The sequence below is a fragment of the Hyperolius riggenbachi genome, unplaced genomic scaffold, assembly GCF_040937935.1.
Source record: "Hyperolius riggenbachi isolate aHypRig1 unplaced genomic scaffold, aHypRig1.pri scaffold_224, whole genome shotgun sequence".
Classification (NCBI taxonomy): Eukaryota; Metazoa; Chordata; class Amphibia; order Anura; family Hyperoliidae; genus Hyperolius; species Hyperolius riggenbachi.
This window is the reverse complement of record NW_027152435.1, coordinates 136,934-150,858: the sequence shown is the minus strand read 5'-3', so window position 1 is coordinate 150,858 and position 13,925 is coordinate 136,934. Positions and strand designations below refer to the sequence as shown.

At 45.7% G+C, this 13,925-nt stretch overlaps 1 protein-coding gene across 1 annotated transcript in view; it reads right to left on the bottom strand.

The window, feature by feature from the left end:
• Positions 1 to 381: 381 nt before the first annotated feature.
• Positions 382 to 13,925, bottom strand: part of LOC137543830 (GRB2-associated-binding protein 2-like) — a 51,351-nt gene continuing 37,807 nt past the window's right edge. The window contains exons 2-3 of the mRNA XM_068264915.1: positions 2,986 to 3,286; positions 382 to 470 (exon numbers count right to left, since the gene is read on the bottom strand). Of these exons, the coding sequence (XP_068121016.1) occupies positions 382 to 470; positions 2,986 to 3,247 (351 nt within the window). The 5' untranslated portion in view covers positions 3,248 to 3,286. The remainder of the gene's footprint in view (positions 471 to 2,985; positions 3,287 to 13,925) is intronic.

Genomic DNA, 13,925 nt, shown 5'->3' with positions numbered 1-13,925 from the left:
CGTGTGGTGAAACGGGGCCTCTATTGGCACTAATCTGCCTGAGATACAGCACAGAGAATGACTGCACAAATAAAGAAAAGGGTGGCCCAGATGGCTGTGCCAGAGTTACCTCAGTTCTGTTCATCTCGGGCCAAATTATTCTGCTCTGCTTCTCATCAGCTACGATGTGACATTCCTGCTCTATGGAGGGGTTTTCTTCGTCGGTGTGTGCATGTAAACGGGCGGATCACTTGTGTGCAAGCGGAGACCAGATACAATACCTCACTGACCCAAACTCACTGAACCCTCAGTACAAATTCTTTCTGTATTTATTATGAGAGGTGTGTGGCGACTTTATAAAAATATATATACATATACACTGTGTATGTACAGCCTGGGTCTTTACAGGTTGAAGTACTGTCCTGGGATTCCAGAAATTGCAACAATCATACAGACTTGTCGGCTGTGGTTTGGTTTCAGAGGAGCCAGAGCTGAAACAGAGAGAGAGGAGGATGGGGAAGCCTCATAAGGATCCAGAGGCTTCCCCCTACAGAGGTAAGTATCGCCCAGGTGTTTTTTTTTTATTTTTTATTACAGTGTCTCTTTAACCACTTCAGCCTTCAGTGTTGTTTCACCTTATGCATCCGAGCAACGTTCACCTCCCATTCATTCGCCAATAACTTAATCGCTATTTATCACACTGAAATGATCTATATCTTGATTTTTCCTCCACCATTTAGGCTTTCTTTGGGTGGTACATTTGCTAATTATTATATTTTTCTAAATCCATTTTAACAGGAAGATTAAGAAAAAAATGGAATAAATTCATTATTTCTCAGTTTTCGGCCATTATAGTTTTAAAATAATGCATGCTATCGTAATTAAAACCCATGTATTTTATTTGCCCATTTGTCCCGGCTATTACACCATTTAAATTATGTTCCTATCACAATGTATGGCGCCAATATTTTATTTGGAAATAGAGGTGCATTTTTTCAGTTTTGCGTCCATCACTATTTACAAGCCCATAATTTTAAAAATACAAGTAATATACTTCACTACATACACATTAAAAAAAAAGTTCAGTCCCTAAGGTAGCTATTTATGTAATTTTTTTTATTGTATATTTTTTATTTATTTTTTTTACAAAAAAAATTATGTGTACCTATTGGGGAGTGTGGGAGGTAAGGGACTTGTCACGTTCCGTAACAACTAGAGAGGACAGAGAGTGACTGATCTCTGGAGATCTGCAGTATCGCCAGAAATACAGATATACCTGATTATAAGTGATCTGCAGTCTCACCGATAATCCGATATATACGCTAACCTCTGTCCACCCAAAATGGGGTGTAATGATTGGTGCAAACAATAATAACGTATTGTTCTGTGGCGAGGGCCCACAGAACACAGACTACCGTCCAGCGGCAAGGGCCCACTGGCGGGGATGGTCGACAAGCAAGGATCGGCAACAGGTAATCAGAAATACGAGGTACAGAATCAGGAGGCGGAGTCGGAGACTAGAAGGCTAGCCGGGGTTCGGCAACAGAGATCAGAGATACGAGGTACAGAGACGGTAGGCAAGAGAGTAAACGAGGGCACAGCAAGGTAGGCAACGGGAAATCAGATAGGCAGCAGTACAGAAGGATTAGGCAAACTCAGAGTCAAGGACAGGCAAAAGATCAAAGGCACAGGTAAAATACAATGGTATGTTTCTTCCAGTACTTATATATTGGCGTAACCAATATATAAGTATACTGTGGATCCGAGAGCTAGCACAGAGTGTGATCGCTACAGCGGACAAGGAGTACTGACAGTCTGCTGCTTAAATGCAGATTGTTCCTCCAGGAACCCCCACCCCCCGGATGATGTCAGCAAGGGGCGGAGCGTGCCTCAACAGGGCGGATCAAGGCAACCTTCTCCTCAGGGCATAAAGGGCCTGACGCTCCGTGCGTGAGCGCGTTGCCCGGCCCTGCAATGATGACCTGTGGCTGTGACGGCCGCCGGCGCCGCCAGCTGATGCCGACCGGAAGTTCGGGGATCCGGTGACGTCAGCGCTGCGAGCGGCGTCCATACTGGCCGCCGCTGAAGAGGTGAGTCTCTCCCTGACAGGACTCATTTTAAAAGTAAAAAAAATGTAATTATCTGGAAATTTTCCTTTCCAGATGTAATTTTACTATTTGGCCACACGATGCCCTCACAGCTCACTTCTGCATGCATAGTATTACTATGCAAAGCGGAAGTAATGTGAAGCTGGGGCAGAAGGGGATTTGTGAAAGACGGAGCCATGTCTTTGATGGTGTCGGTCTTTCATACGGGGACTTAGATCAATGAAACTTTGTTCCCATTCATTGATCTCCGGGCTAACGAAAGGTTGCGGGAGCACACGTGATCGCGCGTCTCAGGCCGCGGCAGCAGTGCAGGCTATATCTGTCCAGATAGAATTAAGTGGTTAAATGGGAACAGTGACAACATAAAGCATAATGCAGTAAATTATTCAAGGTACCCATCTTTCACATTAAATATCCTGGTTTCAGCATTAGAAACACTGTATATATCTCTAGACCACATGCCAGTACTAAAGAAGAAGCCGCCTGTGATAAATTTCAGAAAATAAATCGGGAAGAGGAAAGATTTTACAATGGACAAACACTGACTCAATCATTTATAAATAAATATTGCAAAAATAAAATAAAAAGCAATTTTATTCATAATGTTATCTTGACTACAGGTCCCCTTTAAGGCCAATCTTAGTCATGTCTGCGAAGTCCTGGCCTGGATATGGATAGAAAGGCTACAGGTACCAATTTCCTAAACCATAGTGCCCTTTAGTTGAGTTTTACATTTCAAAGATGGCTTTAAACCTACTGTCTGTGGATTTTACAGCTCACATTCTAAAGCATAAAACACTACATTGGTAGTATTGCACAGCAGTTACACATGTGATTGGTCCAAGATACCTTCCAACCAAGGTAACCCAACCAAGTTGTGCCAAATGCCACCACTTACCCGTCCCTTCATCAGACTGGTTGAAGCCGCAGATCTGGCATATGCTTCGGACCCACTTGTTCATCTCTTCTTCGGTCTCAGCCACCAGGTAGAAGGTGCGGTCGCTGGTCTTGATGTCGAAGACGAAGCTGTCCTGCAGCTCCTTCTTGTTAAAGGTCAATCCAGAGTCCACCTGCTCGCAGCAGCTGAGGTTGATCACCCGGATGGGCTTCTTGGAGTGGTCATTCTTGTAGTATTCCAGGACGTCGGGATCTCCACTCATCCGCCCACTTCTCAGGATGAACCAACGCTTTTTCCATGCCTGGTGGAAGAAGAGGAACATTTTTAGGTATGGTCTATCATAGAGGTGCCCACACTTTTTCAACTTGCAAGCTACTTTCAGAATTACAAATTGAAAATGATCTACCGATTAGAATTTACATTAAAGCTGCAATCTACAACTGCAGCACATGCACAGGAGCAGTCCATCAGTGATTACCACAAGCCCCACCAGTCAGATAGATGTATGTCATAGAGTCCTCCTCAGTAAGCCAAACAGAGCAGTGCACGCCCAAATAGAGTTTGAGTCACAATATCATGCTCAGTGTCGGGCAAATCAGCCGTAGCACATAATGCTTCTAAATGTATTGCTCCCTACCTTGCAACATCATAATCCTCTTCAGGACAGTATATCACACTAAGCTCACCCAAGTCTCAGGCGGGCAGTGTGGGATCTACCCTGAAGTCCTTTGGGATCTACTGGTAGATCACGATCTACCTAATGGGCACCCCTGTTCTATAGCAATGCTTAAAGTGTACCAGAGCTGAGCGAAACTAAAAGTTTTATACATACCTGGTGCTTCCTCCAGCCCCATGCACACTGATCTCTCCCACGCCGCCGTCCTTCCTCTTCGGTACCGGGTCCCGTAACTTCAGCCAGTCGCGGCCAGGCTAATGTAAGAGAAGTGCGCTGTCTACGTATCTCTCCGGCGGCTGCTGTAGAGATACGTAGAGAGCACACTTCTTTTGCGCAGACTGGTCGCGACTGGCTGAAGCTGTGGGATCCGGTACCGGAGCTGGAGAAGACTGAGGACAGCGGCGTGGGAGCGATCCGTGCAGATGGGGCTGGAGGAACCCCCAGGTATGTATAACACTTTTATTTTAGCTCAGCTCTGGTTTCCTTTAAAACCTCGTTCTCATGAGACACAACACTGATATTTGTTTTTTTGTTTTATTTTTCCAATTTATTTATAAAGTGTTAGTGTTCTTATACTTGACCTCTTCGGGATCGGACAGTTATGGACGATTAAGGACCATAGCCCTCCTTTCCCTGTTTTAGCTCAGTGATTACGGTGATTGGCTAACAGTAATCACAGGATCAGGAGTAGGGTTGATCAGAACAGCCGAATTCCGATTTCATCATGTGTTCCGCAGACAAATTCCGAGTTCCATAAGCATTTTCTATTACATAGAAGGGCGCCAATTTCTACAGTTAATTGCAAAGCTCCCATACATGCTATTGCCACCAAACAATCGAATTTAAAGTTTCCTAGGAAACAAAACCTGTAAAATGACACGTCGGAACAAGAATTGTCGGTTAAGAGTGGCCCCAACAAAATAGCCACCAGGTAATCTCTGGAGGCCACGTTATAGAGGCAGAACAAGCTGTTTCCCACATGGATAGTTGGACGTGAGCCTCTCCTCCCCTGGCCCCTTGGACCCCCTATCCATGTGGGATACTGCTTGTTCTGCCACTGCTTGTTCTGCCACTGTAACGTGGCCTCCAGGGATTACCAAGTGGCCATTTTGTTGTGACTGTTTTATGTAATGTTTATAAACTTTAAAAAGTAGATTTATTGTTTTGTCTCTGCTCAATTACACCGTCTGTTCCGTGACTCAGAGAGCTAAAATATAAGAACTTTTGACCTTTTTTAATCTATCCCTCACTCAGAAGCTATTCTCTGCCAGGAAAGAGATTTATTGCTGTAATTCTTTATCAGTGATGGTTATGCTATAGTCTGACTAGGTCCCGACTGCAGAGAAACTGTCAGTTGCATAGCTGAATGAGCACTCTAAAGGCAGACAAAGGCACAAGGAACACAGCCTAGTTATTTGTATGCTTGGCACTGTACATACACATGTCTATCTCATCATGTCACTTAAGGTTTACTTTGAAGCCCAAGCTCATCCACAGCTGACAGACACACTGCCGACATGTCATTCCAGAACTACACCCAGCACATAGTTATGTCGTCTTTGGGGTAACTACGTCATTGCTGTAATGCAGACAACAGCCTGATTTCAAACACAGCATAATACTTTTGCCCGGAATTCAGCGTAAAAGACCACTATTGTGAAGGTACTATTGTGAAGTACATTTTTCCCCAAGTATAATCCACCATAAATGACTTTTCTCCTATGTTGCTGTCGCTTATAGGCAGTAAAATTCAGATCTGACAGATTTGGACTAGTCCATCTCTTCATGGGGGATTCTCAGTATTATATTTATTCTTTACAAAAACATGGAATGGATCTATGCTACGATGCTAGCCAGCCTCCCTAAACATTTGCACACTATTTAGGCAGTTGGACTGAGCAAATGCTGTTCCGTAAGTGCTTTTGCAAATAAAGAAACCTTGAGAACCCCCCATGAGGAGATGAACTAGTTCAAAACATGGTAGATCCGTCAGATTTCTACTGCCTTCTGTTAGCGACAGCAAGATAGGAAAAAAAGTGACGTGTAGTGCATTTTATTATGGATCAAATGTACATTTATAGATTTACAATATTTCACGATAGTGATCCTTTAAGACAAAGCAAACCTGAAGCCAAAAAAAAAGACTTGTATGTTACATTGTAAAACCTCCCTCTGTCTTTTAAGCAGTAAAACAAAGCAGAAATAATGCCCATGTGAAGTTTCCTGCAGTAAAACCTTATCTCAAGTTGTCTCTTAAGGGGCCCATACGCTGGTCGATTTCAGCCATCGATCGATCAATTCTATAAAATTGATAGATCATAAATCGACTCTTTCAAATCAGCAAATCGATCGATTTGCGATCAATTTCGATGGATTTGATCTATCTGACAGGATGGAAAATCTAGGTTGATCTACAGCTGGCAGCAGATTGATGGCCCACAGAGTTGCATTGGATCTAATGGTGCAATAATGCATTTAGATCGATTTCCAATAGATTTCATTCTGAAATGTATTGGAAATCTGTTCCTAGTGTGTGGCACACATCAGATAGATTCCTGTCAGATTGGACTTGACAGGCATCTGACAGTAATCGATCTGATGGTTGAATCTGCTGCAAATCTATAAGTGTATGGCCACCTTTACTGTTTCTTGGCTGTTTAAGTGGTTCAGAAAACAGGGCTTTATTTGGCCCAGTGGGTTGAATAGCTCAGAAAAGCTCTTTTGCATAGATAACAACACAACTGAAGTGTTTTTTAACTCTTACTGTACTGGAAAACAACCCGAGACCTTTTCTTTGCTACTAATGTTCTATTTGTTACCTGTATTACAGATACAATTCATTATAACTTTATTTTCACTTGTTTGTTTTAAACTCAGAAAGTAATTGCGGGTTATCCCTGCAGCCCGGAATTAGTTATGAAGGTGGATCCTACACCTGACATCACCCTGTCTGTGGTTGGTGTATCGGTTGTTTCTATTCCGTACAATTCCCCTTTGCCCCCTCGTCATGTGCCCCACACACACAGCAGACAAAGTTCACCGGCCATCTGTCTTCCTCTCGGATAATATTTTCACAGCCTATAGAGAACACAAAGGCCCCTGAAACCCGCCTCTGACAGATCATGTCACCGTCAGGCCTGTGTCTCAGCGGCGGGAACGCCAGCTAATAAGTCAGGCCAGGCTAGCGGATGGGGGGAATTAGAGGGAAGATCCTGGTCTGCTGCCAAGCTAATGTACTGTCATTATCGCACTGCCGAGAGTTTAATGCATTTCAGCCTGAATGGCCTGGAATAATGATTATATTAGTAATACTGCACTCAGCAGAATGCTGCCACCGCTGTCATAAGGTCTGACGAAATTAATCAGGCTTCTTTATCGAAGGTTCGCAGGCCTGGCACACGCCATCCAATACTTACGTCTGATCCGCAAAACAATCTGATCAAAATGGACGGACTGTCCGTTCGTGGAGGTCCCTTTTACGCTCGCCTTGCAAGTGTGCGTTGTGTTACCCTGTTTTACCGCAGTGCAACGCAAAGGCAATGCAATGGGGCCTAGCACACTCACCATGTGCTAGACTTGTAGCGCTGGATCCGCCCCCAAAATAACGCAAAGTCAACAGCATGTTACTGCCGGACTTCAACAGCGGCAGAAATGATGTAAATCATGGGGTGACGCATTCCTTTTGGTGCTGGCGGTGCAGGGCGCATTTGCGCAGCGACATGATTATGCAGGGAATCCCAGTGGCGCACTTCCTGTCCAGCAGGGTGTACATCACTGGGCGAGGGGCCTGCTGGGGGGGGGGGGGGGTTGGTTGGCGCTATGCAAATGACCCAGTCAGCAGGGTCCCATGGAGATTTTGTGCATTGCGTTGCGATGCAGAGGGAGCGGAGCATCGCACATATCAAGTGTAAAACCAGCCTTCGCGTCCATTTCCACTAGCAGGTTGCATTCTGCCTCCGCTTTTCTGGATGCGGATTTCTCCGTTTTTGCCGTGATTGTTAACACGGAAATCAGGATAGGGCCATCAATCATTGGGTTTGATTCACTAAATCGTGATAACTCAAATATCCCACCTTATGAAAATATATCACACCTTATCAAAGGTAACACGCCTTATCAGAGTAGCACAGTGAGCGCTTCAAACTTATGCCTGCCAATTGGCAATGGCACTTGTCCTGCCCTCAGCCCCTGCGAATTTGTAGCGCTCGCTATGCTACTCTGATAAGGTGTGTTGACTTTGATAAGGTCTGATCTCTTTTCATAAGGTGTGATATTTTTGATAATGTGTGATATTTGAGTTATCATGGTTTAGTGAATCAAGCCCACTGTGTGGGAGGCGGATACATGCGGCAGAAAGTCTTTAGCGTGCACTCCATATTTTTTCTGCATTGCATCGCAATTGCGAATTCACATTCAATGGAAATGACTCCATTGACATGCATCGGCTTCAGTTTCAATGCGAATATACGCAATGCGACCAAGTCGGTTGTTACTGTATGTCTAAAGTAACCCTCCCTAGCCGGATTGAGTTGGCCGTTCGCTGCCAGAGAGCATTGTTCTCTCCACTCGCCCTGGGGTGCCAGAATCAGAGCAGGAGGAGGAAGATATGTCACGCTTCCGTGCGGAAGCTGAGGAAGATGAGGTGTTTTGTGTTAAATAGTCAACTACGTCCTGACAATATTGGGGGTTCTGAACACTGTACTTTGGTCGAGGGCCACACGAAATCACGACAGCACGACCTCGAACAGACCTGCCAGGTGGCCTGCCTCTGCCTCTTGTTTTGTCCATATTGGGGGGGATGAAGTGAAAAGTATGCACTGACTTGACTAATACAATGTACGGTTACACAGGTGCAGTGAACAGGTTGCAGTGACACTGCGTGCCGTCACGTAGGTAGGTAGGTGCACTGAACAGGTGGGTATGCAGTGATTGGTATTACAAATGTGCAGCTGTCACACACACACACAGGTAGTAACTGAATGTGCTGGGCCTGGCAGTAGCACAGTAGGAATTACCAAGGCTGTATATGCAACACAAGTGTCTGTGGGACACACAAACACCCCCCAAAAAAATAGATCACAAGAACAACATTAGCTCTCAAAAGAGCTGTTGATGATGAGGAGTGCTTTTTAGCAATAAGGTCATCAAGAAGGAGCAACCTAACAAGCCTAACACAAGAGCCTAAATAAGCTTTCCCTATGTCAGCAACAGCAAGGTTCTCTCCCTTCTCTAATTACTGCAGCCACACAAGTGAGTGGAATGGCTGACGCTACCTGCGTTTTATAAGGGGGGGCTCCAGGAGGGAGTGTAGCCTGACTGGCTACCCTGTGCCTGCTGACTGTGATGTAGAGGGTCAAAGTTGACCCTAATGATGTAGTATAGGGGGCGGGTATAACCACCATGAAGTTCTCGTTCCATCGCGAACGTGGACCACTGAAGTTTGCGCGAAAAAGTTTGCATGCGAACCGTTTGGGCCATCTCTATGTACGGGGCTTTAAGGAGAGATCGTTGATGAGATTAGTTTTTGAATCAACCCCCATGCTTCTTACTGTAAAGGTGCCCATTATTGATAAAATCCCTAGACGATTGATTGTCCGAATCGATCATTATGATTGATCGGAAACAATCATTTGATCCCACTGCTAACCAATTTTATCAGATTAACTGAATTGATTCATTTTTAGAATTGATTCCATCAATCTGGGCCACCTGTTTAGCCTGTCTAATTCCACCTCATCATTCACTAATCACAAATGTAATTTGATCTCTCAGCTGTGTCATCTGGCTGCCTCAGCAGAGCAGCTAATTTGCAAACACGGAATGTTAATTCTGTGCCAGTTTCCATGAAAGTAGGAAGTAGACACAAGGCAGATTTATTGCAGGTTTCTTATCAGCTGTAACAATGAAATGTTTTTTTCTTTAAAATGTATTATGCTGTTGCTTATCTTTTAAAGCAGAGAGACAGTTCTGAGTTATGCTAGGTACACATGATGCGGTTTTTCGGTCGATTTTCCATTCAATCGATTTTAGATTTTTTTTTTCTGCTCGATTTCCCGCTGGATTCTCTTATCTTTTCTTATCAATTTCCATTCACATCGATGAGAAATCGATCAGAAAAACGATCAAAAATAATATCTGACATGACGTAAATTATCTATCGTACCGTCTATCGAACACAAAATTGTATGGTGTGTACCTAGCATTACACCGGGACACGGCAGTCAAGCAGCATCTTCCTCTGCCCTACAAACAATGCCCAATAAATGATAGGAAGAGCTGAAAGGGTTACCAGACAGCGACCACAGACACTGATCCCAGAGTCCTCTCTGAACAAATATTTATCACTTTCTAATTTGCAGCAGAGTGGTTAATGGAGGCAGCCCCTGGACGGTGACAGGAAGCCAAACAAATACCACCTGCCCGCTCTGCAATGATGATGGGCGCAGGCGGCTCTGCCAGGCTCCAGCCACCCGGGCAACAGAAGAGGTCCAAGAAACACACGGCAGAACTCTAGAAACTCGCACTATCGGCTGGCTTTGCACTTTTTCGCTACATAACACAATGTTATCAGTTAGGGACCCAGAGGGGGACAGTGCGGTATTTTTATTGCGACACACCGCCGGCTAATAAAAGCCTATGGCGACTTTCATACTGCCACGGTACGGCGCGATGCAGTAGAAGTGACATTTTCGCCGCGGTCCAAAACTACATTACCGTGTGGCTTCTGTGTTGACTTGGGGCGATCTGCATCGGCCCTGGAAGTCATGTTAGTCTATGGCGAAGCGTGGATTTTAAAGCAATTACCACCTGCATGTGTGGAGGCGTATTTTTACAATAAGCTTACGTGCACTTTCACATACCGCGAAACAGGAAGTCACTGCAAGTGCGTGTCACTTCCTGCTTGGCCCAATGCCAGATGGGGAATACCGCGTTGTAACACAGTATTCCCTGAAGGCCTGTTTTTTCCGGTGCGGTGGCCGAACCGCCACTTTGTAGTGTGAAACCAGCCTAAAGTGAAAGTAATGTGGCCAGTTTAACTTACCCGGGGCTTCTTCTGTAGTCCTTCTGGTCCTTCGCCGTCATTCCACTCTGTTCCAGCCACTCTGCCCTTCCAAAAGCTGACCGCTTGCAATTTTTACAAACTGCACCAACGCAGAACCCTCCTGTCCATGGGAGCGCAATGAGGAGGCATGCAGCCCAATGCCTAACCTTACCCCCCAACCGCTAATGCCTTACCCTAACCACCCCCCAAAAAATGGCGCAGAACAAGCACAGATAAAAATGGCGCTGCAATGAGCAGTAATAGCAAAGGAGGTGATTAGCGCCAGTAAAGTTCAATTATGGCCCCCATGGTGCCCTAATTTAACTTAATTGCAGCTAATCGTGGCTCTTACTATTGTTGCCTAGGGGGGTAGTTTAGGGAGGTAAGGTTAGGTGGGGGGTGGGTTTAAAGATTAAGCATGGGGGGAGTTAAGTTTAGGCGAAGGGGGTTGTTAGGGTTAGGCACGGGGGTGGAGTGGTTAAAGGACAACTTAAAGTGTACCTGGGACGGCCTGCAAAAGAAAATGTATACATACCTGGGGCTTCCTCCAGCCCCATGCGGGCTGATCAGTCCTTCGACATCCTCCTCTGCGGCTTCCATACTCGGCTATGGGTCCTGGTAAGTGAGTCAGTCAGTGAAGGCGCAATCTGGCCACGTGCTCCCGATTGCACTCCCGTGGCTTGGAGCGTTCTGCACAGTAGTACTCCAAGCCACAGGAGCGCGATGGGGTGAGTATGCACGGCCAGGCCACACATACGCACTGTGCTCCGGCTCGTTACTTACCGAAACCCATAGCGGAGAATGGAAGCAGCGGAGGAGGACGGTGGGGCTGGAGGAAGCCCCACATATGTATACATTTTCTTTTGCAGGTCGTCTCAGGGTTTCGTGAGAGGGATATGGAGGCTGCCATATTTATTTCCTTTTAAACAATACCAGCTGCCTGGCTGTCCTGCTGATCCTCTGCCTCTAATACTTTTAGCCATAGATCCTGAACAAGCATGCAGCAGATCAGGTGTTTCTGACATTATTGTCAGATCTGACAAGATTAGATGTATACTTTCTGGCGCATTCTCGCAAGTTTGCCTCAGGCAGCAAAAAGTCTAGAACTGGCCCCGAAGGGAACTCTGTGTTCTACTGTACATATTGAAATTTTCCTCTTTAATCCATTGAAAAATACTGTAAAGTCCTTTGAAGCTTGTCCTATCCATCCAGTGTGAGACGGATGGACTGATTTATATTCTGACATTCAGTGCGATGCTATAGGGCACAGCATGGCACCGTCCTGTGCTGCCCCCCCTCCTGCCGCAGGATGCTGATGCGGTGCTTGCAGACCTGTATCGGGGGCACGCTCGGGAAATCAGTATCAGGTGACAGATGTGACAGGCCTCATCCACTACAGATCAGACACACGTCAAGCTGCTGATAAGAGGCTGACAGCTTCTCAGTCACACACAGACGTCCCTTCCTCTGATGAAGACTATTAATAACCTCTCCAGCTCCGAGATGTGATTCTTACAGCAGATAACTTTCTAAAATCATGATCAGGGCCAGTCTGATGATTAAAGTGGTCCTGTATGGATAGAAACAGGGGGGCTGCCATTGCTATTTACTTTGCAGCGTATGAGAGAAATAGCCGCTGGGAGACTTGGGCGCAGGATACAGCCGGTATGGCTTACCCTGCTGCTGCACAAATCCCGGCGGCGTTAATTACTATTCCCCCTCCAGGTCCACGTGGATAGTGGGGAATGATGCAGCTATTGCTGGCGGCCGAATTACAGTAACTTCAGCTCCGTCTCCTGACGGCGGCGAAGTCACTCACTGCGTACCGATATAGCTGTATTACGTTCTATGGTGGCACCGGCTGAACCCAAATCTCCTGCTCTATAATCCACGTGCTCAACTTTGTAAGGATGATTGTACTTGTACATCATAAATATATCCCTTTTTGGGGTGGGCCTGGCACAGTTCAGATGTATTTTTGGCACGAACTTCACCGTGACTTTTCATCTGACTCAAGGTAGCCATACATCTAGCAATGATGGGCAGATCGACCAAGGGACAAATCTCTCTCTGATCGAATTTGATTAGGGAGAGATCCGATTTCACCAGGAAATCTCTCAGGGTTCGGCCGAGGCCTCCGCATCTGCCGCTGCCACCCTGGAATCGTGCGGTGAGCGAGATAGGACAGGTAATGTATAAAGGCACATACAAGAGGTACAATTATGCACTGGGGGAACAGCGACGGGGGTTTTGATGCATTCGTCGCTCGTCCCGATATCAATCACCATTACCGACATGCACCTGAACGACCACGACAGCCCGACATCTTGCAGCATGTCCGACGATACATGCAACCAATTATGGCCCAAAATTGGTCGCATCGTCGGGGTGGCACCTTAAGGTGGCCATACAGTCATTGATTTTCTCACTTGATTTAATGACTTGAATGCTTCCAGGGATGGAGTTGTCCTAATTGGGTGTGGCAGGGAGTTCCAAAGTAAAGGGGCAGCATGACAGAAGGCTCTGTCTCCAAAGGTTTTAAGGTGGACTCTGGGGGTGACCAAGTTATTAAAGCCATTTGATCTGAGATTGTGGGGGTGTGATGCAATTGCAACAAGTCCTTCAGGTATCCAGGTCCCAGATTGTGCAAGGATTTGAATGTCAATAAGCCAATATTAACTAGAATTCTCCAGTTTATCGATAGGCAGTGGAGTGAGCAAAGGGTTGGTGTTATGTGGCAATGGCGGAGTTGGCTAGTTAACAGCCTTTCAGCGGCATTCTGTACTAATTGCAGGCGGTGGTGCATGTGGTGCTATGGTGGTAGCCATATATTTGGAATTGTTATATCTCGCTAGGTTGATATTTGTGCAAATTGTGGGATCTGGAGTCCATATAATCATAATGTATCTTCACCAGGGTAGAGATGGTGATACAAAGCTTGGTCAAAGGCATTTTCCTTGAACAACTGGAGTAATCAGACAAAATTGTATTGTTTGAGGATCCAGAACCAAAATAAAAGCAAAGAAACTTGGTGTATGGGGTTCCACGCTGAATCGTAATGAATGGAGGGAAATATCAGACAGTCTATGCACTTTCTGAAGTCCCTGCGGATCGCATTGGCCTTGCGTTTCCTTAACGCGGCTGAAATCCCGTCGTTAGAAACGAGGCCTTAACTGGATTGGGCAGTATCCTCCTCTCCACCAGCTTGGGATTAGCCACATT